The sequence below is a fragment of the Cherax quadricarinatus genome, chromosome 20, assembly GCF_038502225.1.
Source record: "Cherax quadricarinatus isolate ZL_2023a chromosome 20, ASM3850222v1, whole genome shotgun sequence".
Classification (NCBI taxonomy): Eukaryota; Metazoa; Arthropoda; class Malacostraca; order Decapoda; family Parastacidae; genus Cherax; species Cherax quadricarinatus.
Genome location: NC_091311.1, coordinates 7,034,873 through 7,057,372, shown reverse-complemented (window position 1 = coordinate 7,057,372; position 22,500 = coordinate 7,034,873). Strand labels below are relative to the sequence as shown.

Genomic DNA, 22,500 nt, shown 5'->3' with positions numbered 1-22,500 from the left:
AAGGGATTCAGGGAAACCGGCAGGCCGGACTTGAGTCCTGGAGATGGGAAGTACAGTGCCTGCACTCTGAAGGAGGGGTGTTAATGTTGCAGTTTAAAAACTGTAGTGTAAAGCACCCTTCTGGCAAGACAGTGATGGAGTGAATGATGGTGAAAGTTTTTCTTTTTCGGGCCACCCTGCCTTGGTGGGAATCGGCCGGTGTGATAATAAAAAAAATAATAAAATATATATATACATATATATGTATATATATATATACATATATATGTATATATAATATATATATATATCGGTCAGCAGGATTAGAACTCTACTCTACGCGGAGAGCGAAACGTTGCCACAATAAAATTTCACTTCATGTAGTTATATCTGTGTCCACTTAACATTTTGTCGGTAATACTACAAATATTATTAATTATAAGTAAATTATGTTTGAAAAGTATAATTATCTAGCCACTTATAAGTTGTAATATTCTGTAACATTCTGCTGTACCTGAAAAATGTATAATTAATTGTATAAAAGTTGTTATATTATCTAGTTCTTGTTAGTACTACTACTACTACTACTACTACTACTACTACTACTACTGCAACTACTACTACTACTACTACTACTATTACTACTACTACTACTACTACTGCTACTACTACCACTACTACTACTACTACTACTACTAATAATAATAATAATAATAAGAAGAAGAAGAAGAAGAAGAAGAAGAAGAGGAAGAAGAATGTCACAAATGCGAGCATCTCTGTCAGTTTACACACTTATTAATTAGAACAATACATAATAGAGAATTAAACACATGTGAAACATCTGGTCATCTTTATTAGTGAAACGTCTAGAAAGAGAGATAATCAGATGTTGCACAAATATACAAATAACCCGGACTTAGGAGACTTGAAGTTTGACCAAGTTACCATGTTTCCTGTCTCAAGAACACGTATTATTTATCTTTTCTTCGTGACCTCCACATTTGTGACCATCAGGTCCTTAGTAAGTAAGTAAGTAAGTAAATTTATTCAGGTATACACAATACAGTTACATAGAATTATCATACATAGCAGCATATGTGTAGAGAACCTGGGATAACCCAAAAAAGTCAGACAGAGTGACTTATTTCCATTGGGGTCCTTTACTCGCAAGTTTCATAAACTTAGCCTTTAACATGCTATCTGGACTTTCATTTCTTTCAAACTCTCTTTTCCTGTGAAATCTATCCTTTGCCTTCTCTATATTTCCAGTTTTCCATATCTTACTAACACTCTTCGTTCTTTAGACCCCCACATTTTGGTTTTGTTACTCTTCGTAGTAATCTTTCTCGTACCTCTCTTCCTGCTACAAAGGTTTCCGGAATCTACTCAATTTCCTGCTCCTCTTTTTTCTACGATACTTTGGGGAAACTGGCCGCTCTCTTTCTGACAGACTTCAGGAGCACGAAAGAAGTGTTAGACTTGCCGACACTAGTAATGCTCTTTCTTCTCTGTCATGTTAGAGATCACAGTCATCCTATTAACTGGTCCTCTGCTAAAACTGTCTTAACTTTCTTTTAGCCTTCACAGACGCTGTCTTGTTGCAGTATCACTTATACATTATTTTCCTAATATGAATTTTAGTCCTGACTTGGTCTCTGAAGATGCTGGTGGTGGTGGTGGTGCTGCTAGTACCACTAACTGTTGCTGTTGCTGCTGCTGCTAGTACCACTAACTGCTGCTGCTGCTGTTAGCACCACTAACTGCTGCTGCTGCTGCTGCTGTTAGTACCACTAACTGCTGCTGCTAGTACCACTAACTGCTGCTGCTGCTGCTGCTGTTAGTACCACTAACTGCTGCTGCTAGTACCACTAACTGCTGCTGCTGCTGCTGGTAGTACCACTAACTGCTGCTGCTGTTGTTAGTACCACTAACTGCTGCTGCTGCTGCTAGTACCACTAACTGCTGCTGCTGCTGCTGGTAGTACCACTAACTGCTGCTGCTGTTGTTAGTACCACTAACTGCTGCTGCTGCTGCTAGTACCACTAACTGCTGGTGCTGGTAGTACCACTAACTGCTGCTGCTGTTGTTAGTACCACTAACTGCTGCTGCTGCTGCTAGTACCACTAACTGCTGCTGCTGCTGCCGCTAGTACCACTGACTACCACTGTTATTACTACATTATTAATATATAAATCCAGATGTACTCCGTTCACAGGATAAATATGTGGTGCACAAACTAGCAGCTTCGGCGACAGAATCTAATCTGTCACTACTCAGTCTTCCAGTTCTACCACTCCCGTCCACCGCTCACCTCTCGTATATATTTTTGCTTCCTTCCCTTGGCGCTTCTCTGTGACTAGTTAATGATCCAAGTTGGACAGAAACGTCGTTGTATGTTTCAGTCTCCTAACTGTGAGTTATCTGTGCATTGTTTCAGTCACGATGTTTTTATATTCCAGAGTATTTAGAACCTTAGAAATACTCACTACTGGAGTAACATTTTGGTTGACTGTTGATAATGGCATAAAATAATCACAAGTTGAAGATTAAGACACATGTGCAGCAGTTGGGTATCTTCATTGATGAAACGTATCGCCTACACGGTAGACTTTTTCAGTCGAATACAAATGGAGCAGTAGTAGCGAAATAAAGATGTAATTAGTCCATCATCTTTGGAGAAAAAGTATTTGAGGAGGTCAGTCCCTCAGCCTGGAGAAGAGTTTAGCTACTCTCTTCTCCAGGCTGAGGGACTGACCACCTCAGATACTTTTACGCAAGGTTGGTCGACTGATTACATCTTGATTTCACTACTACTGCTCCATTTGTATTCGACTGAGGAAGTCTGCCGTGTAGGCGATACGTTTCAACAATAAAGATACTTAACTGCTGCACATGTGTCTTCAGTGTTGTGTAGGGTGTCCTGGTGGTCAGTTAGTCTGTAATATTATAATTATTGTATTTATGTGAGGTAGGAGACCCATGTGGGTCAGTTAGTGCAAATAATGATGAAGGCTCGATCCTCCGTGCACTAAGATTGACAGTAGACAATACTCCTTCAGCCAGTCTTCCCCTCGCAGTAGGAACACTGCAGCAGGCCTATTGGCCCATACTAGGCAGGTCTTTCTTAAAACCAACTATTCCCACCAACCCACAACTCGTCAACGTTCCCCAAAGTTACCGAGGAATTAGCAGCAATACGACTGATACTTCAAGGGGGCTCTTGATCTGAGGAATTCGAACTGACTTTCCTTTCTTCGGGTTAAGCCTGAATTCCTTTATTTTCTCAAGCGCTGTATGACCCCTAGAGCTGTGGCTCTTCTCCATGACTATAATACTGTTAACGTGGTCTATGTGATCATTCCTTCAGTTTTGGTAACAGTATAACGTACACGTCCACGAGTAACTCACCTGCTGTTGTTATCACATCTACTGATTCAGGGTTAGTGGAGTCTGTGTTGGTGTCTGGCATCTCTGTGTTGCTGGGTACGGTATCGTTGCTGGGTACGGTATCGTTGCTGGGTACGGTATCGTTGCTGGGTACGGTATCGTTCCTGGGCATTGTATCGGTGCTGGGCAGGGTTGTGTTGCTAGGCAGGCCCACTACTCCCAGTACCAGCGCCATCAACACCACCATCGCTGCACTGTATGTCCTTGTTGCACACGACCCCATGATGATGCACCGGGGATGCTGAGACGGAAAGATGATGTTAGGAACTAATAGCAATCTTGTCAATAAAATAAGGTATTCTCTGTAATAATAATCTTATAAATATTTTTCAGTGTCGGTTGGTGTTTCTAAAAGTCAGTGCCCATGAAAACCAGTGTTTCCTTTAACACAGGAAAAGGCTTTTTAAGGCGGGCCATTTTTTGACACTGTTTAATGCACATAATTTTAAAGATCTTTTTATGATAATTACAAAAACTATATATTTTCTGTCTCATAATGATGCAAGATTTCAGGTACGTCTTGCTACTTCTACTTACACTTAGGTCACACTACACATACATGTACAAGCATATATATACACACACCCCTCTGGGTTTTCTTCTATTTTCTTTCTAGTTCTTGTTCTTGTTTATTTCCTCTTATCTCCATGGGGAAGTGGAACAAAATTCTTCCTCCGTAAGCCATGCGTGTTGTAAGAGGCGACTAAAATGCCGGGAGCAAGGGGGTAGTAACCTCTTCTCCTGTATATATTACTAAATGTAAAAGGAGAAACTTTCGTTTTTCCTTTTGGGCCACCCCGCCTCGGTGGGATACGGCCGGTGTGTTGAGAGAGAGATATATATTTCTAGTCATTGCTGATCAGTTTAGAAAATCAGACAATTGAAATAGAGGTTATAATAAGAATCGAGATGCATATTCTCCAGATAAGGCATAAGCAGGAACGTAAGTCACTAACATCACCGCACCCAGCTCTTGACAAGGTGGGTGTGGTGGTGTGAGTCCCCCACACCCACGTCCTGACAAGGTGGGTGTGGTGGTGTAAGTCCCCCACATCCACCTCCTGACAAGGTGGGTGTGGTGGTGTGAGTCCCCCACACCCACCTCCTGACAAGGTGGGTGTGGTGGTGTGAGTCCCCCACACCCACCTCCTGACAAGGTGGGTGTGGTGGTGTGACTCCCCTACACCTACCTCCTGATAAGACACTAAAGACAGTTTTAGCGATGAATTTCACCTGTGTTAGTGAGGAAGAAAGGAGGAACACTGCACCGATGAATCTTACTTGTGTTAGAGGCAGTCTTAGTGATGACACTCACCTGTGTAGAGGCAGCCTTAGTGATGACACTCACCTGTGTAGAGGCAGTCTTAGTGATGACACTCACCTGTGTAGAGGCAGTCTTAGTGATGACACTCACCTGTGTAGAGGCAGCCTTAGTGATGACACTCACCTGTGTAGAGGCAGTCTTTGTGATGACACTCACCTGTGTAGAGTCAGTTTTAGTAATGACACTCACCTGTGTAGAGGCAGTATTAGTGATGACACTCACCTGTGTCAGAAGCAGTTTTAGTAATGACACTCACCTGTGTAGAGGCAGTATTAGTGATGACACTCACCTGTGTCAGAAGCAGTTTTAGTAATGACACTCACCTGTGTAGAGGCAGTATTAGTGATGACACTCACCTGTGTCAGAAGCAGTTTTAGTAATGACACTCACCTGTGTTAGATGCAGTCTTAGTGATGACACCAGTGTTAGCTAGGAGACAAGAGTGGTGGCGGTGCTGACAGGTACAGGGTTATATACACCGCACTACTTCCCACAACCCTCGGTGTGTCCCTTCCTGTCGCCTGCCACAAGTAATTTGCATCCGCCTCCACTCTTCTTGTCCTTGCTTTTTACAAAAGCCCTGAGTTGATTTTATCCTTTGAGAAGAATACGAAGTTTTTTTTTTTTTTTTTTTTTTTTTTTAACACGATACGAGGAATGTTGAGAGGTGGGACGCATTTTGTCACTGATGTGATGTTGCCGGTGTTTGTGTCGAAGTATAACAACATATATATATATATATATATATATATATATATATATATATATATATATATATATATATATATATATATATATATATATATATATATATATATATATATATATATATATATATATATATATATATATATATATATATATATATATATATATATATATATATATATATATATATATATATATACATATATATATATATATATATATATATATATATATATATATATATATATATATATATATATATATATATATATATATATATATATATATGTATATGTATGTATGTATGTGTGTGTGTGTGATGCCGAATAGGTAAAACTGGTCAGTTAGCAAGAACGTTTAAAGATATATTTTTTTCATTTATGTTAATGTAAAAATTAATAATTTTGTAACAAAAGAATCTTAGAAAACTTACCTAACCTTATTATAACAAGAGCAATTTAATTTAGCCTAACCCAACTAAATATATTTTAGATAAGTTTACAATAATTTAATAATAAACGAACACATTGAAATATATTGTTTTTTCCGTTAGGTTCAGAATTATTTGTGCGAAATTATTGCATACACAAATTTTCGCTTGCCTTATTCGGCAAGAGGACCAAAACAGGTATAATTTGCGATTTTGGCTTAAATAGTAACGCTCTTCTTGCCGAATAATTTTTGATTTCGCACAAATCATTCTGAACCTAAAGAAAAAATATATTTCATCGTGTTTGTTTATTAAATTATTATTAAATTATTAATGAGTTCTTGCTAATTGACCAATTTTACCTATTCTGCACGACATATATTTATACACACACACTATAAACACGATTCCTGGTTACTTAGAAATTTAAAAGAAACAGATTAAAATTACATAATAAAAATGCGGTAATCCCGTAAGACTCGCACAAGATTATTGTAAAATATTTACAAGTATTATCAAGTAGGTTAGAAAGTCAACACAAACAACAAGCATCAACACAAACAACAAGCATCAAAACAAACAACAAGCATCAACACAAGCAAAAAGCATCAACACAAACAACAAGCATCAAAACAAACAACAAGCATCAACACAAGCAACAAGCATCAACACAAGCAACAAGCATCAACACAAGCAACAAGCATCAACACAAACAACAAGCATCAAAACAAACAACAAGCATCAACACAAGAAACAAGCATCAACACAAGCAACAAGGGTCAACACAAGCAACAAGCATCAACACAAGCAACAAGCATCAACACAAGCAACAAGGGTCAACACAAGCAACAAGCATCAACACAAACAACAAGCATCAACACAAACAACAAGCATCAAAACAAACAACAAGCATCAACACAAGCAACAAGCATCAACACAAGCAACAAGCATCAACACAAGCAACAAGGGTCAACACAAGCAACAAGCATCAACACAAACAACAAGCATCAACACAAACAACAAGCATCAACACAAACAACAAGCATCAAAACAAACAACAAGCATCAACACAAGCAACAAGCATCAACACAAGCAACAAGGGTCAACACAAGCAACAAGCATCAACACAAGCAACAAGCATCAACACAAGCAACAAGGGTCAACACAAGCAACAAGCATCAAAACAAACAACAAGCATCATCACAAGCAACAACATCAACACAAGCAACAAGGGTCAACACAACCAACAAACATCAACACAAGCAACAAGCATCAACACAAGCAACAAGCATCAACACAAACAACAAGGGTCAACACAAGCAACAAGCATCAACACACACAACAAGGGTCAACAGAAGCAACAAGGGTCAACACAAGCAACAAGCATCAACACAAACAACAAGGGTCAACACAAACAACAAGGGTCAACACAAACAACAAGGGTCAACACAAGCAACAAGCATAAACACAAACAACAAGGGTCAACACAAGCAACAAGGGTCAACGCAAGCAACAACCATCAACACAAGCAACAAGGGTCAACACAAACAACAAGCATCAACACAAGCAACAAGGGTCAACACAAGCAACAAGCATCAACACAAGTAACAAGGGTCAACACAAGCAACAAGCATCAACACAAGCAACAAGCATCAACACAAGCAACAAGGGTCAATACAAGCAACAAGCATCAACACAAGCAACAAGGGTCAACACAAGCAACAAGCATCAACACAAGCAACAAGCATCAACACAAGCAACAAGAGTCAACACAAGCAACAAGCATCAACACAAGCAACAAGCTTCAACACAAGCAACAAGGGTCAACACAAGCAACAAGCATAAACACAAACAACAAGCATCAACACAAGCAACAAGGGTCAACAAAAGCAACAAGCATCAACACAAGCAACAAGGGTCAACACAAACCACAAGCATCAACACAAGCAACAAGGCTCAACACAAGCAACAAGCATCAACACAAGCAACAAGGGTCAACACAAGCAACAAGCATCAACACAAGCAACAAGCATCAATACAAGCAACAAGCATCAACACAAGCAACAAGAGTCAACACAAACAACAAGCATCAACACAAACAACAAGGGTCAACACAAGCAACAATCATCAACACAAGCAACAAGCATCAGCACAAGCAACAAGCATCAACACAAACATCAAGGGTAAACACAAACAACAAGCATCAACACAAGCAACAAGCATCAACACAAACAACAAGCATCATCACAAGCAACAAGCATCAACACAAGCAACAAGCATCAACACAAGCAACAAGCATCAACACAAACAACAAGGGTCAACACAAGCAACAAGCATCAACACAAGCAACAAGCATCAACACAAACAACAAGGGTCAACACAAGCAACAAGGGTCAACACAAAAAACAAGCATCAACACAAACAACAAGGGTCAACACAAACAACAAGCATCAACACAAACAACACAAGGGTCAACACAAGCAACAAGCATCAACACAAACAACAAGGGTCAACACAAGCAACAACCATCAACACAAACAGCAAGGGTCAACACAAGCAACAAGGGTCAACACAAGCAACAATGGTCAACACAAACAACAAGGGTCAACACAAGCAACAAGCATCAACACAAGCAACAAGGGTCAACACAAGCAACAAGCATCAACATAAACAACAAGCATCAACACAAGCAACAAGCATCAACACAAGCAACAAGCATCAACACAAGCAACAAGAGTCAACACAAGCAACAAGGGTCAACACAAGCAACAAGGGCCAACACAAGCAACAAGCATCAACACTAACAACAAGGGTCAACACAAGCAACAAGGGTCAACACAAGCAACAAGGGTCAACACAAGCAACAAGCATCAACACAAATAACAATGGTCAACACAAGCAACTAGCATCAACACAAGCAACAAGGGTCAACATAAGCAACAAGCATCAACACAAGCAACAATGGTCAACACAAGCAACAAGGGTCAACACAAGGAACAAGGGTCAACACAAGCAACAAGCATCAACACAAGCAACAAAGGTCAACACAAACAACAAGGCTCAACACAAGAAACAAGCATAAACACAAGCAACAAGCATCAACACAAGCAACAAGGGTCAACACAAGCAACAAGGGTCAACACAAGCAACAAGGATCAACACAAGCAACAAACATCAACACAAGCAACAAGGGTCAACACAAGCAACAAGGGCCAACACAAACAACAAGCATCAACACAAGCAACAAGGGTCAACACAAAAAACAAGCATAAACACAAGCAACAAGGGTCAACACAAGCAACAAGCATCAACACAAGCAACAAGGGTCAACACAAGCAACAAGGGTCAACACAAACAACAAGCATCAACACAAACAACAAGCATCAACACAAACAACAAGCATCAACACAAGCAACAAGCGTCAACACAAGCAACAAGCATCAACACAAGCAACAAGGGTCAACACAAGCAACAAGGGTCAACACAAACAACAAGGGTCAACACAAGCAACAAGCATCAACACAAGCAACAAGCATCAACGCAAGCAACAAGGGTTAACACAAACAACAAGGGTCAACACAAGCAACAAGCATCAACACAAACAACAAGCATCAACACAAACAACAAGCATCAACACAAGCAACAAGGGTCAACACAAGCAACAAGCATCAACTCAAGCAACAAGCATCAACACAAGCAACAAGCATCAACACAAACAACAAGCATCAACACAAGCAACAAGCATCAACCCAAGCAACAAGCATCAACACAAGCAACAAGCATCAACACAAACAACAAGCATCAACACAAGCAACAAGCATCAACACAAGCAACAAGGGTCAACACAAGCAACAAGCATCAACACAAGCAACAAGCATCAACACAAGCAACAAGGGTCAACACAAGCAACAAGCATCAACACAAACAACAAGCATCAACACAAACAACAAGCATCAAAACAAACAACAAGCATCAACACAAACAACAAGCATCAACACAAGCAACAAGCATCAACACAAGCAACAAGGGTCAACACAAGCAACAAGCATCAACACAAACAACAAGCATCAACACAAACAACAAGCATCAAAACAAACAACAAGCATCAACACAAGCAACAAGCATCAACACAAGCAACAAGCATCAACACAAGCAACAAGCATCAACACAAACAACAAGCATCAAAACAAACAACAAGCATCAACACAAGCAACAAGCATCAACACAAGCAACAAGGGTCAACACAAGCAACAAGCATCAACACAAGCAACAAGCATCAACACAAGCAACAAGGGTCAACACAAGCAACAAGCATCAAAACAAACAACAAGCATCATCACAAGCAACAACATCAACACAAGCAACAAGGGTCAACACAAGCAACAAACATCAACACAAGCAACAAGCATCAACACAAGCAACAAGCATCAACACAAACAACAAGGGTCAACACAAGCAACAAGCATCAACACACACAACAAGGGTCAACAGAAGCAACAAGGGTCAACACAAGCAACAAGCATCAACACAAACAACAAGGGTCAACACAAACAACAAGGGTCAACACAAACAACAAGGGTCAACACAAGCAACAAGCATAAACAGAAACAACAAGGGTCAACACAAGCAACAAGGGTCAACGCAAGCAACAACCATCAACACAAGCAACAAGGGTCAACACAAACAACAAGCATCAACACAAGCAACAAGGGTCAACACAAGCAACAAGCATCAACACAAGTAACAAGGGTCAACACAAGCAACAAGCATCAACACAAGAAACAAGCATCAACACAAGCAACAAGGGTCAACACAAGCAACAAGCATCAACACAAGCAACAAGGGTCAACACAAGCAACAAGCATCAACACAAGCAACAAGCATCAACACAAGCAACAAGAGTCAACACAAGCAACAAGCATCAACACAAGCAACAAGCTTCAACACAAGCAACAAGGGTCAACACAAGCAACAAGCATAAACACAAACAACAAGCATCAATACAAGCAACAAGGGTCAACAAAAGCAACAAGCATCAACACAAGCAACAAGGGTCAACACAAACCACAAGCATCAACACAAGCAACAAGGGTCAACACAAGCAACAAGCATCAACACAAGCAACAAGGGTCAACACAAGCAACAAGCATCAACACAAGCAACAAGCATCAATACAAGCAACAAGCATCAACACAAGCAACAAGCATCAACACAAACAACAAGCATCAACACAAACAACAAGGGTCAACACAAGCAACAATCATCAACACAAGCAACAAGCATCAGCACAAGCAACAAGCATCAACACAAACATCAAGGGTAAACACAAACAACAAGCATCAACACAAGCAACAAGCATCAACACAAACAACAAGCATCAACACAAGCAACAAGCATCAACACAAGCAACAAGCATCAACACAAGCAACAAGCATCAACACAAACAACAAGGGTCAACACAAGCAACAAGCATCAACACAAGCAACAAGCATCAACACAAACAACAAGGGTCAACACAAGCAACAAGGGTCAACACAAAAAACAAGCATCAACACAAACAACAAGGGTCAACACAAACAACAAGCATCAACACAAACAACACAAGGGTCAACACAAGCAACAAGCATCAACACAAACAACAAGGGTCAACACAAGCAACAACCACCAACACAAACAGCAAGGGTCAACACAAGCAACAAGGGTCAACACAAGCAACAATGGTCAACACAAACAACAAGGGTCAACACAAGCAACAAGCATCAACACAAGCAACAAGGGTCAACACAAGCAACAAGCATCAACATAAACAACAAGCATCAACACAAGCAACAAGCATCAACACAAGCAACAAGCATCAACACAAGCAACAAGAGTCAACACAAGCAACAAGGGTCAACACAAGCAACAAGGGCCAACACAAGCAACAAGCATCAACACTAACAACAAGGGTCAACACAAGCAACAAGGGTCAACACAAGCAACAAGGGTCAACACAAGCAACAAGCATCAACACAAATAACAAGGGTCAACACAAGCAACTAGCATCAACACAAGCAACAAGGGTCAACACAAGCAACAAGCATCAACACAAGCAACAATGGTCAACACAAGCAACAAGGGTCAACACAAGGAACAAGGGTCAACACAAGCAACAAGCATCAACACAAGCAACAAGGGTCAACACAAACAACAAGGCTCAACACAAGAAACAAGCATCAACACAAGCAACAAGCATCAACACAAGCAACAAGGGTCAACACAAGCAACAAGGGTCAACACAAGCAACAAGCATCAACACAAGCAACAAACATCAACACAAGCAACAAGGGTCAACACAAGCAACAAGGGCCAACACAAACAACAAGCATCAACACAAGCAACAAGGGTCAACACAAAAAACAAGCATCAACACAAGCAACAAGGGTCAACACAAGCAACAAGCATCAACACAAGCAACAAGGGTCAACACAAGCAACAAGGGTCAACACAAACAACAAGCATCAACACAAACAACAAGCATCAACACAAACAACAAGCATCAACACAAGCAACAAGGGTCAACACAAGCAACAAGCATCAACACAAGCAACAAGGGTCAACACAAGCAACAAGGGTCAACACAAACAACAAGGGTCAACACAAGCAACAAGCATAAACACAAGCAACAAGCATCAACGCAAGCAACAAGGGTTAACACAAACAACAAGGGTCAACACAAGCAACAAGCATCAACACAAACAACAAGCATCAACACAAGCAACAAGGGTAAACACAAGCAACAAGGGTCAACACAAACAACAAGCATCAACACAAACAACAAGCATCAACACAAGCAACAAGGGTCAACACAAGCAACAAGCATCAACTCAAGCAACAAGCATCAACACAAGCAACAAGCATCAACACAAACAACAAGCATCAACACAAGCAACAAGCATCAACACAAGCAACAAGCATCAACACAAGCAACAAGCATCAACACAAACAACAAGCATCAACACAAGCAACAAGCATCAACACAAGCAACAAGCATCAACACAAGCAACAAGCATCAACACAAGCAACAAGCATCAACACAAACAACAAGCATCTACACAAACATCAAGCATCAACACAAGCAAGAAGTGTCAACACAAGCAACAAGCATCAACACAAGCAACAAGCATCAACACAAGCAACAAGGGTCAACACAAGCAACAAGCATCAACACAAGCAACAAGCATCAACACAAGCAACAAGCATCAACACAAACAACAAGCATCAACACAAGCAACAAGCATCAACATAGGCAACAAGCATCAACAAAAAAAACAAGGGTCAACACAAGCAACAGGGTCAACGCAAGCAACAGGCATCAACACAAACAACAAGCATCAACACAAGGAACAAGCATCAAAACAATCAACAAGCATCAACACAAGCAACAAGCATCAACACAAGCAACAAGCATCAACACAAGCAACAAGCATCAACACAAGCAACAAGGGTCAACACAAGCAACAAGCATCAACACAAACAACAAGCATCAACGCAAGCAACAAGCATCAACACAAACAACAAGCATCAACACAAGCAACAAGCATCAACACAAGGAACAAGCATCAACACAAGCAACAAGGGTCAACACAAGCAACAAGCATCAACACAAAAAACAAGGGTCAACACAAGCAACAAGGGTCAACACAGGCAACAAGCATCAACACAAACAATAAGCATCAACACAAGCAACAAGCATCAACACAAGAAACAAGCATCAACACAAGCAACAAGCATCAACACAAGCAACAAGCATCAACACAAGCAACAAGCATCAACACAAGCAACAAGAATCAACACAAACAACAAGCATCGACACAAGCAACAAGCATCAACACAAGCAACAATCATCAACACAAGCAACAAGGGTCAACACAAGCAACAATCATCAACACAAGCAACGAGCATCAACACAAGCAACAGACATCAACACAAGCAACAAGCATCAACACGAGCAACAAGAATGAACGCAAACAACAAGGGTCAACACAAGCAACAAGGGTCAACACAAGCAACAAGCATCAACATAAGCAACAAGCATCAACACAAGCAACAAGCATCAACACAAACAACAAGCATCAACACAGACAACAAGAGTCAACAGAAGCAACAAGCATCAACACAAGCAACAAGCATCAACACAAACAACAAGCATCAACACAAGCAACAAGCATCAACACAAGCAACAATCATCAACACAAGCAACAATCATCAACACAAGCAACAAGGGTCAACACAAGCAACAAGCATCAACACAAGCAACAAGCATCAACACAAGCAACAAGCATCAACAGAAACAACAAGCATCAACACAAACAACAAGCATCAACACAAACAACAAGCATCAACGCAAGCAACAAGCATCAACACAAGCAACAAGCATCAACACAAGCAACAAGCATCAACACAAGCAACAAGCATCAACACAAGCAACAAACATCAACACAAGCAACAAGCATCAACACAAGCAACAAGGGTCAACACAAGCAACAAGCATCAACACAAACAACAAGCATCAACACAAGCAACAAGCATCAACACAAACAACAACATCAACACAAGCAACAAGCATCAACACAAGCAACAGGCATCAACACAAGCAACAAGGGTCAACACAAGCAACAAGCATCAACACAAAAAATAAGGGTCAACACAAGCAACAAGGATCAACACAAGCAACAAGCATCAACACAAACAACAAGGGTCAACACAAGCAACAAGCATCAACACAAGCAACAAGCATCAACGCAAGCAACAAGGGTTAACACAAACAACAAGGGTCAACACAAGCAACAAGCATCAACACAAACAACAAGCATCAACACAAGCAACAAGGGTAAACACAAGCAACAAGGGTCAACACAAACAGCAAGCATCAACACAAACAACAAGCATCAACACAAGCAACAAGCATCAACTCAAGCAACAAGCATCACAAGCATCAACACAAACAACAAGTATCAACACAAGCAAAGCATCAGCATCAACACAAGTATCAACACAAGCATCAACACAAGCAACAAGCATCAACACAAACAACAAGCATCAGCATCTACACAAACAACAAGCATCAACACAAGCAAGAAGTGTCAACACAAGCAACAAGCATCAACACAAGCAACAAGCATCAACACAAGCAACAAGGGTCAACACAAGCAACAAGCATCAACACAAGCAACAAGCATCAACACAAGCAACAAGCATCAACACAAACAACAAGCATCAACACAAGCAACAAGCATCAACATAGGCAACAAGCATCAACACAAAAAACAAGGGTCAACACAAGCAACAGGGTCAACACAAGCAACAGGCATCAACACAAACAACAAGCATCAACACAAGGAACAAGCATCAAAACAATCAACAAGCATCAACACAAGCAACAAGCATCAACACAAGCAACAAGCATCAACACAAGCAACAAGCATCAACACAAGCAACAAGGGTCAACACAAGCAACAAGCATCAACACAAACAACAAGCATCAACGCAAGCAACAAGCATCAACACAAACAACAAGCATCAACACAAGCAACAAGCATCAACACAAGGAACAAGCATCAACACAAGCAACAAGGGTCAACACAAGCAACAAGCATCAACACAAAAAACAAGGGTCAACACAAGCAACAAGGGTCAACACAGGCAACAAGCATCAACACAAACAACAAGCATCAACACAAGCAACAAGCATCAACACAAGAAACAAGCATCAACACAAGCAACAAGCATCAACACAAGCATCAAGCATCAACACAAGCAACAAGCATCAACACAAGCAACAAGAATCAACACAAACAACAAGCATCGACACAAGCAACAAGCATCAACACAAGCAACAATCATCAACACAAGCAACAAGGGTCAACACAAGCAACAATCATCAACACAAGCAACGAGCATCAACACAAGCAACAGGCATCAACACAAGCAACAAGCATCAACACAAACAACAAGGGTCAACACAAGCAACAAGGGTCAACACAAGCAACAAGCATCAACACAAGCAACAAGCATCAACACAAGCAACAATCATCAACACAAACAACAAGCATCAACACAAGCAACAAGCATCAACACAAGCAACAAGCATCAACACAAGCAACAAGCATCAACACAAGAAACAAGCATAAACACAAGCAACAAGCGTCAACACAAGCAAAAAGCATCAACACAAGCAACAAGCATCAACACAAGCAACAAGCATCAACACGAGCAACAAGAATGAACGCAAACAACAAGGGTCAACACAAGCAACAAGGGTCAACACAAGCAACAAGCATCAACATAAGCAACAAGCATCAACACAAGCAACAAGCATCAACACAAACAACAAGCATCAACACAAACAACAAGAGTCAACAGAAGCAACAAGCATCAACACAAGCAACAAGCATCAACACAAACAACAAGCATCAACACAAGCAACAAGCATCAACACAAGCAACAATCATCAACACAAGCAACAATCATCAACACAAGCAACAAGGGTCAACACAAGCAACAAGCATCAACACAAGCAACAAGCATCAACACAAGCAACAAGCATCAACAGAAACAACAAGCATCAACACAAACAACAAGCATCAACACAAACAACAAGCATCAACACAAGCAACAAGCATCAACACAAGCAACAAGCATCAACACAAGCAACAAGCATCAACACAAGCAACAAGCATCAACACAAGCAACAAGCATCAACACAAGCAACAAGCATCAACACAAGCAACAAGGGTGAACACAAGCAACAAGCATCAACACAAACAACAAGCATCAACACAAGCAACAAGCATCAACACAAACAACAAGCATCAACACAAGCAACAAGCATCAACACAAGCAACAGGCATCAACACAAGCAACAAGGGTCAACACAAGCAACAAGCATCAACACAAAAAACAAGGGTCAACACAAGCAACAAGGATCAACACAAGCAACAAGCATCAACACAAACAACAAGGGTCAACACAAGCAACAAGGGTCAACACAAGCAACAAGCATCAACACAAGCAACAAGCATCAACACAAGCAACAATCATCAACACAAACAACAAGCATCAACAAAAGCAACAAGCATCAACACAAGCAACAAGCATCAACACAAGCAACAAGCATCAACACAAGCAACAAGCATAAACACAAGCAACAAGCGTCAACACAAGCAACAAGCATCAACACAAGCAACAAGCATCAACACAAGCAACAAGCATCAACACAAGCAACAAGAATGAACGCAAACAACAAAGGTCAACACAAGCAACAAGGGTCAACACAAGCAACAAGCATCAACATAAGCAACAAGCATCAACACAAGCAACAAGCATCAACACAACAAGCATCAACACAAACAACAAGGGTCAACAGAAGCAACAAGCATCAACGCAAGCAACAAGCATCAACACAAACAACAAGCATCAACACAAGCAACAAGCATCAACACAAGCAACAATCATCAACACAAGCAACAATCATCAACACAAGCAACAAGGGTCAACACAAGCAACAAGCATCAACACAAGCAACAAGCATCAACACAAGCAACAAGCATTAACAGAAACAACAAGCATCAACACAAACAACAAGCATCAACACAAACAACAAGCATCAACGCAAGCAACAAGCATCAACACAAGCAACAAGCATCAACACAAGCAACAAGCATCAACACAAGCAACAAGCATCAACACAAGCAACAAACATCAACACAAGCAACAAGCATCAACACAAGCAACAAGGGTCAACACAAGCAACAAGCATCAACACAAACTACAAGCATCAACACAAGCAACAAGCATCAACACAAACAACAAGCATCAACACAAGCAACAAGCATCAACACAAGCAACAAGCATCAACACAAGCAACAAGGGTCAACACAAGCAACAAGCATCAACATAAAAAACAAGGGTCAACACAAGCAACAAGGATCAACACAAGCAACAAGCATCAACACTAACAACAAGCATCAACACAAGCAACAAGCATCAACACAAGCAACAAACATCAACACAAGCAACAAGCATCAACACAAGCAACAAACATCAACACAAGCAACAAGCATCAACACAAGCAACAAGCATCAGCACAAGCAACAAGCATCAACACAAGCAACAAGGGTTAACACAAGCAACAAGCATCAACACAAGCAACAAGCATCAACACAAGCAACAAGCATCAACACAAGCAACAAGCATCAACACAAGCAACAATCATCAACACAAAAAACAAGGGTCAACACAAGCAACAAGGATCAACACAAGCAACAAGCATCAACACAAACAACAAGCATCAACACAAGCAACAAGCATCAACACAAGCAACAAACATCAACACAAGCAACAAGCATCAACACAAGCAACATGCATCAACACAAGCAACAAGCATCAACACAAGCAACAAGCATCAACACAAGCAACAAGCATCAACACAAGCAACAAGGGTCAACACAAGCATCAAGCATCAACACAAGCAACAAGCATCAACACAAGCAACAAGCATCAACACAAGCAACAAGCATCAACACAAGCAACAATCATCAACACAAGCAACAAGCATCAACACAAGCAACAAGCATCAACACAAGCAACAAGCATCAACACAAGCAACAAGCATCAACTCAAACAACAAGTATCAACACAAGCAACAAGCATCAACACAAGCAACAAGCATCAACACAAGCAACAAGGGTCAACACAAGCAACAAGCATCAACACAAGCAACAAGCATCAACACAAGCAGCAAGCAGCAACACAAACAACAAGCATTAACACAAGCAACAAGCATCAACACAAGCAACAAGGGTCAACACAAGCAACAAGCATCAACATAAACAACAAGCATCAACACAAGCAACAAGGATCAACACAAGCAACAAGGGTCAACACAAACAACAAGCATCAACACAAACAACAAGCATCAACACAAGCAACAAGGGTCAACACAAGCAACAAGCAACAACACAAGCAACAAGCACCAACACAAGCAACAAGCATGAACACAAACAACAAGCATCAACACAAGCAACAAGCATCAACACAAGCAACAAGCATCAACACAAGCAACAAGCATCAACACAAGCAACAAGCATCAACACAAGCAACAAGCATCAACAGAAACAACAAGCATCAACACAAACAACAAGCATCAACACAAACAACAAGCATCAACGCAAGCAACAAGCATCAACACAAGCAACAAGCGTCAACATAAGCAACAAGCATCAACACAAGCAACAAGCATCAACACAAGCAACAAACATCAACACAAGCAAGAAGCATCAACACAAGCAACAAGGGTCAACACAAGCAACAAGCATCAACACAAACAACAAGCATCAACACAAGCAACAAGCATCTACACAAACAACAAGCATCAACACAAGCAACAAGCATCAACACAAGCAACAAGCATCAACACAAGCAACAAGGGTCAACACAAGCAACAAGCATCAACACAAAAAACAAGGGTCAACACAAGCAACAAGGATCAACACAAGCAACAAGCATCAACACAAACAACAAGCATCAACACAAGCAACAAGCATCAACACAAGCAACAAACATCAACACAAGCAACAAGCATCAACACAAGCAACAAGCATCAACACAAGCAACAAGCATCAACACAAGCAACAAGCATCAGCACAAGCAACAAGCATCAACACAAGCAACAAGGGTCAACACAAGCAACAAGCATCAACACAAGCAACAAGCATCAACACAAGCAACAAGCATCAACACAAGCAACAAGCATCAACACAAGCAACAATCATCAACACAAGCAACAAGGGTCAACACAAGCAACAATCATCAACACAAGCAACGAGCATCAACACAAGCAACAGGCATCAACACAAGCAACAAGCATCAACACAAACAACAAGGGTCAACACAAGCAACAAGGGTCAACACAAGCAACAAGCATCAACACAAGCAACAAGCATCAACACAAGCAACAATCATCAACACAAACAACAAGCATCAACACAAGCAACAAGCATCAACACAAGCAACAAGCATCAACACAAGCAACAAGCATCAACACAAGCAACAAGCATCAACACAAGCAACAAGCGTCAACACAAGCAACAAGCATCAACACAAGCAACAAGCATCAACACAAGCAACAAGCATCAACACAAGCAACAAGAATGAACGCAAACAACAAGGGTCAACACAAGCAACAAGGGTCAACACAAGCAACAAGCATCATCATAAGCAACAAGCATCAACACAAGCAACAAGCATCAACACAAACAACAAGCATCAACACAAACAACAAGGGTCAACAGAAGCAACAAGCATCAACACAAGCAACAAGCGTCAACACAAACAACAAGCATCAACACAAGCAACAAGCATCAACACAAGCAACAATCATCAACACAAGCAACAATCATCAACACAAGCAACAAGGGTCAACACAAGCAACAAGCATCAACACAAGCAACAAGCATCAACACAAGCAACAAGCATTAACAGAAACAACAAGCATCAACACAAACAACAAGCATCAACACAAACAACAAGCATCAACGCAAGCAACAAGCATCAACACAAGCAACAAGCATCAACACAAGCAACAAGCATCAACACAAGCAACAAGCATCAACACAAGCAACAAACATCAACACAAGCAACAAGCATCAACACAAGCAACAAGGGTCAACACAAGCAACAAGCATCAACACAAACAACAAGCATCAACACAAGCAACAAGCATCAACACAAACAACAAGCATCAACACAAGCAACAAGCATCAACACAAGCAACAAGCATCAACACAAGCAACAAGGGTCAACACAAGCAACAAGCATCAACACAAAAAACAAGGGTCAACACAAGCAACAAGGATCAACACAAGCAACAAGCATCAACACTAACAACAAGCATCAACACAAGCAACAAGCATCAACACAAGCAACAAACATCAACACAAGCAACAAGCATCAACACAAGCAACAAACATCAACACAAGCAACAAGCATCAACACAAGCAACAAGCATCAGCACAAGCAACAAGCATCAACACAAGCAACAAGGGTTAACACAAGCAACAAGCATCAACACAAGCAACAAGCATCAACACAAGCAACAAGCATCAACACAAGCAACAAGCGTCAACACAAGCAACAATCATCAACACAAAAAACAAGGGTCAACACAAGCAACAAGGATCAACACAAGCAACAAGCATCAACACAAACAACAAGCATCAACACAAGCAACAAACATCAACACAAGCAACAAACATCAACACAAGCAACAAGCATCAACACAAGCAACATGCATCAACACAAGCAACAAGCATCAACACAAGCAACAAGCATCAACACAAGCAACAAGCATCAACACAAGCAACAAGGGTCAACACAAGCATCAAGCATCAACACAAGCAACAAGCATCAACACAAGCAACAAGCATCAACACAAGCAACAAGCATCAACACAAGCAACAATCATCAACACAAGCAACAAGCATCAACACAAGCAACAAGCATCAACACAAGCAACAAGCATCAACACAAGCAACAAGCATCAACTCAAACAACAAGTATCAACACAAGCAACAAGCATCAACACAAGCAACAAGCATCAACACAAGCAACAAGGGTCAACACAAGCAACAAGCATCAACACAAGCAACAAGCATCAACACAAGCAGCAAGCAGCAACACAAACAACAAGCATTAACACAAGCAACAAGCATCAACACAAGCAACAAGGGTCAACACAAGCAACAAGCATCAACATAAACAACAAGCATCAACACAAGCAACAAGGATCAACACAAGCAACAAGGGTCAACACAAACAACAAGCATCAACACAAACAACAAGCATCAACACAAGCAACAAGGGTCAACACAAGCAACAAGCAACAACACAAGCAACAAGCACCAACACAAGCAACAAGCATGAACACAAACAACAAGCATCAACACAAGCAACAAGCATCAACACAAGCAACAAGCATCGACACAAGCAACAAGCATCAACACAAACAACAAGCATCAACACAAGCAACAAGCATCAACAGAAGCAACAAGCATCAACACAAGCAACAAGCATCAACACAAGCAACAAGCATCAACACAAGCAACAAGCATCAACAGAAACAACAAGCATCAACACAAGCAACAAGCATCAACACAAGCAACAAGCATCAACACAAACAACAAGCATCAACACAAGAAACAAGCATGAACACAAGCAACAAGCATCAACACAAACAACAAGCATCAACACAAGCAACAAGCATCAACACAAGCAACAAGCATCAACACAAGCAACAAGCATCAACACAAGCAACAAGCATCAACACAAGCAACAAGCATCTACACAAACAACAAGCATCAACACAAGCAACAAGCATCAACAGAAGCAACAAGCATCAACACAAGCAACAAGCGTCAACACAAGCAACAAGCATCAACACAAGCAACAAGCATCAACAGAAAGAACAAGCATCAACACAAGCAACAAGCATCAACACAAGCAACAAGCATCAACACAAGCAACAAGCATCAACACAAGCAACAAGCATCAACACAAGCAACAAGCATCAACA

General features: G+C 40.8%; 2 protein-coding genes across 2 annotated transcripts in view; one reads left to right on the top strand and one right to left on the bottom strand.

Moving 5' to 3' along the window:
- Positions 1–5,291, bottom strand: part of LOC128703285 (uncharacterized) — an 18,987-nt gene extending 13,696 nt beyond the window's left edge. Inside the window, exons 1-2 of the mRNA XM_070086871.1 lie at positions 5,141–5,291; positions 3,388–3,667 (exon numbers count right to left, since the gene is read on the bottom strand). Coding sequence (XP_069942972.1) covers positions 3,388–3,649 — 262 coding nt within the window. The 5' untranslated portion in view covers positions 3,650–3,667; positions 5,141–5,291. The remainder of the gene's footprint in view (positions 1–3,387; positions 3,668–5,140) is intronic.
- The window catches only part of LOC128699890 (low-density lipoprotein receptor-related protein 4), an 846,819-nt gene that overhangs the window by 712,654 nt on the left and 111,665 nt on the right, over positions 1–22,500 (top strand). The window lies entirely within an intron of this gene.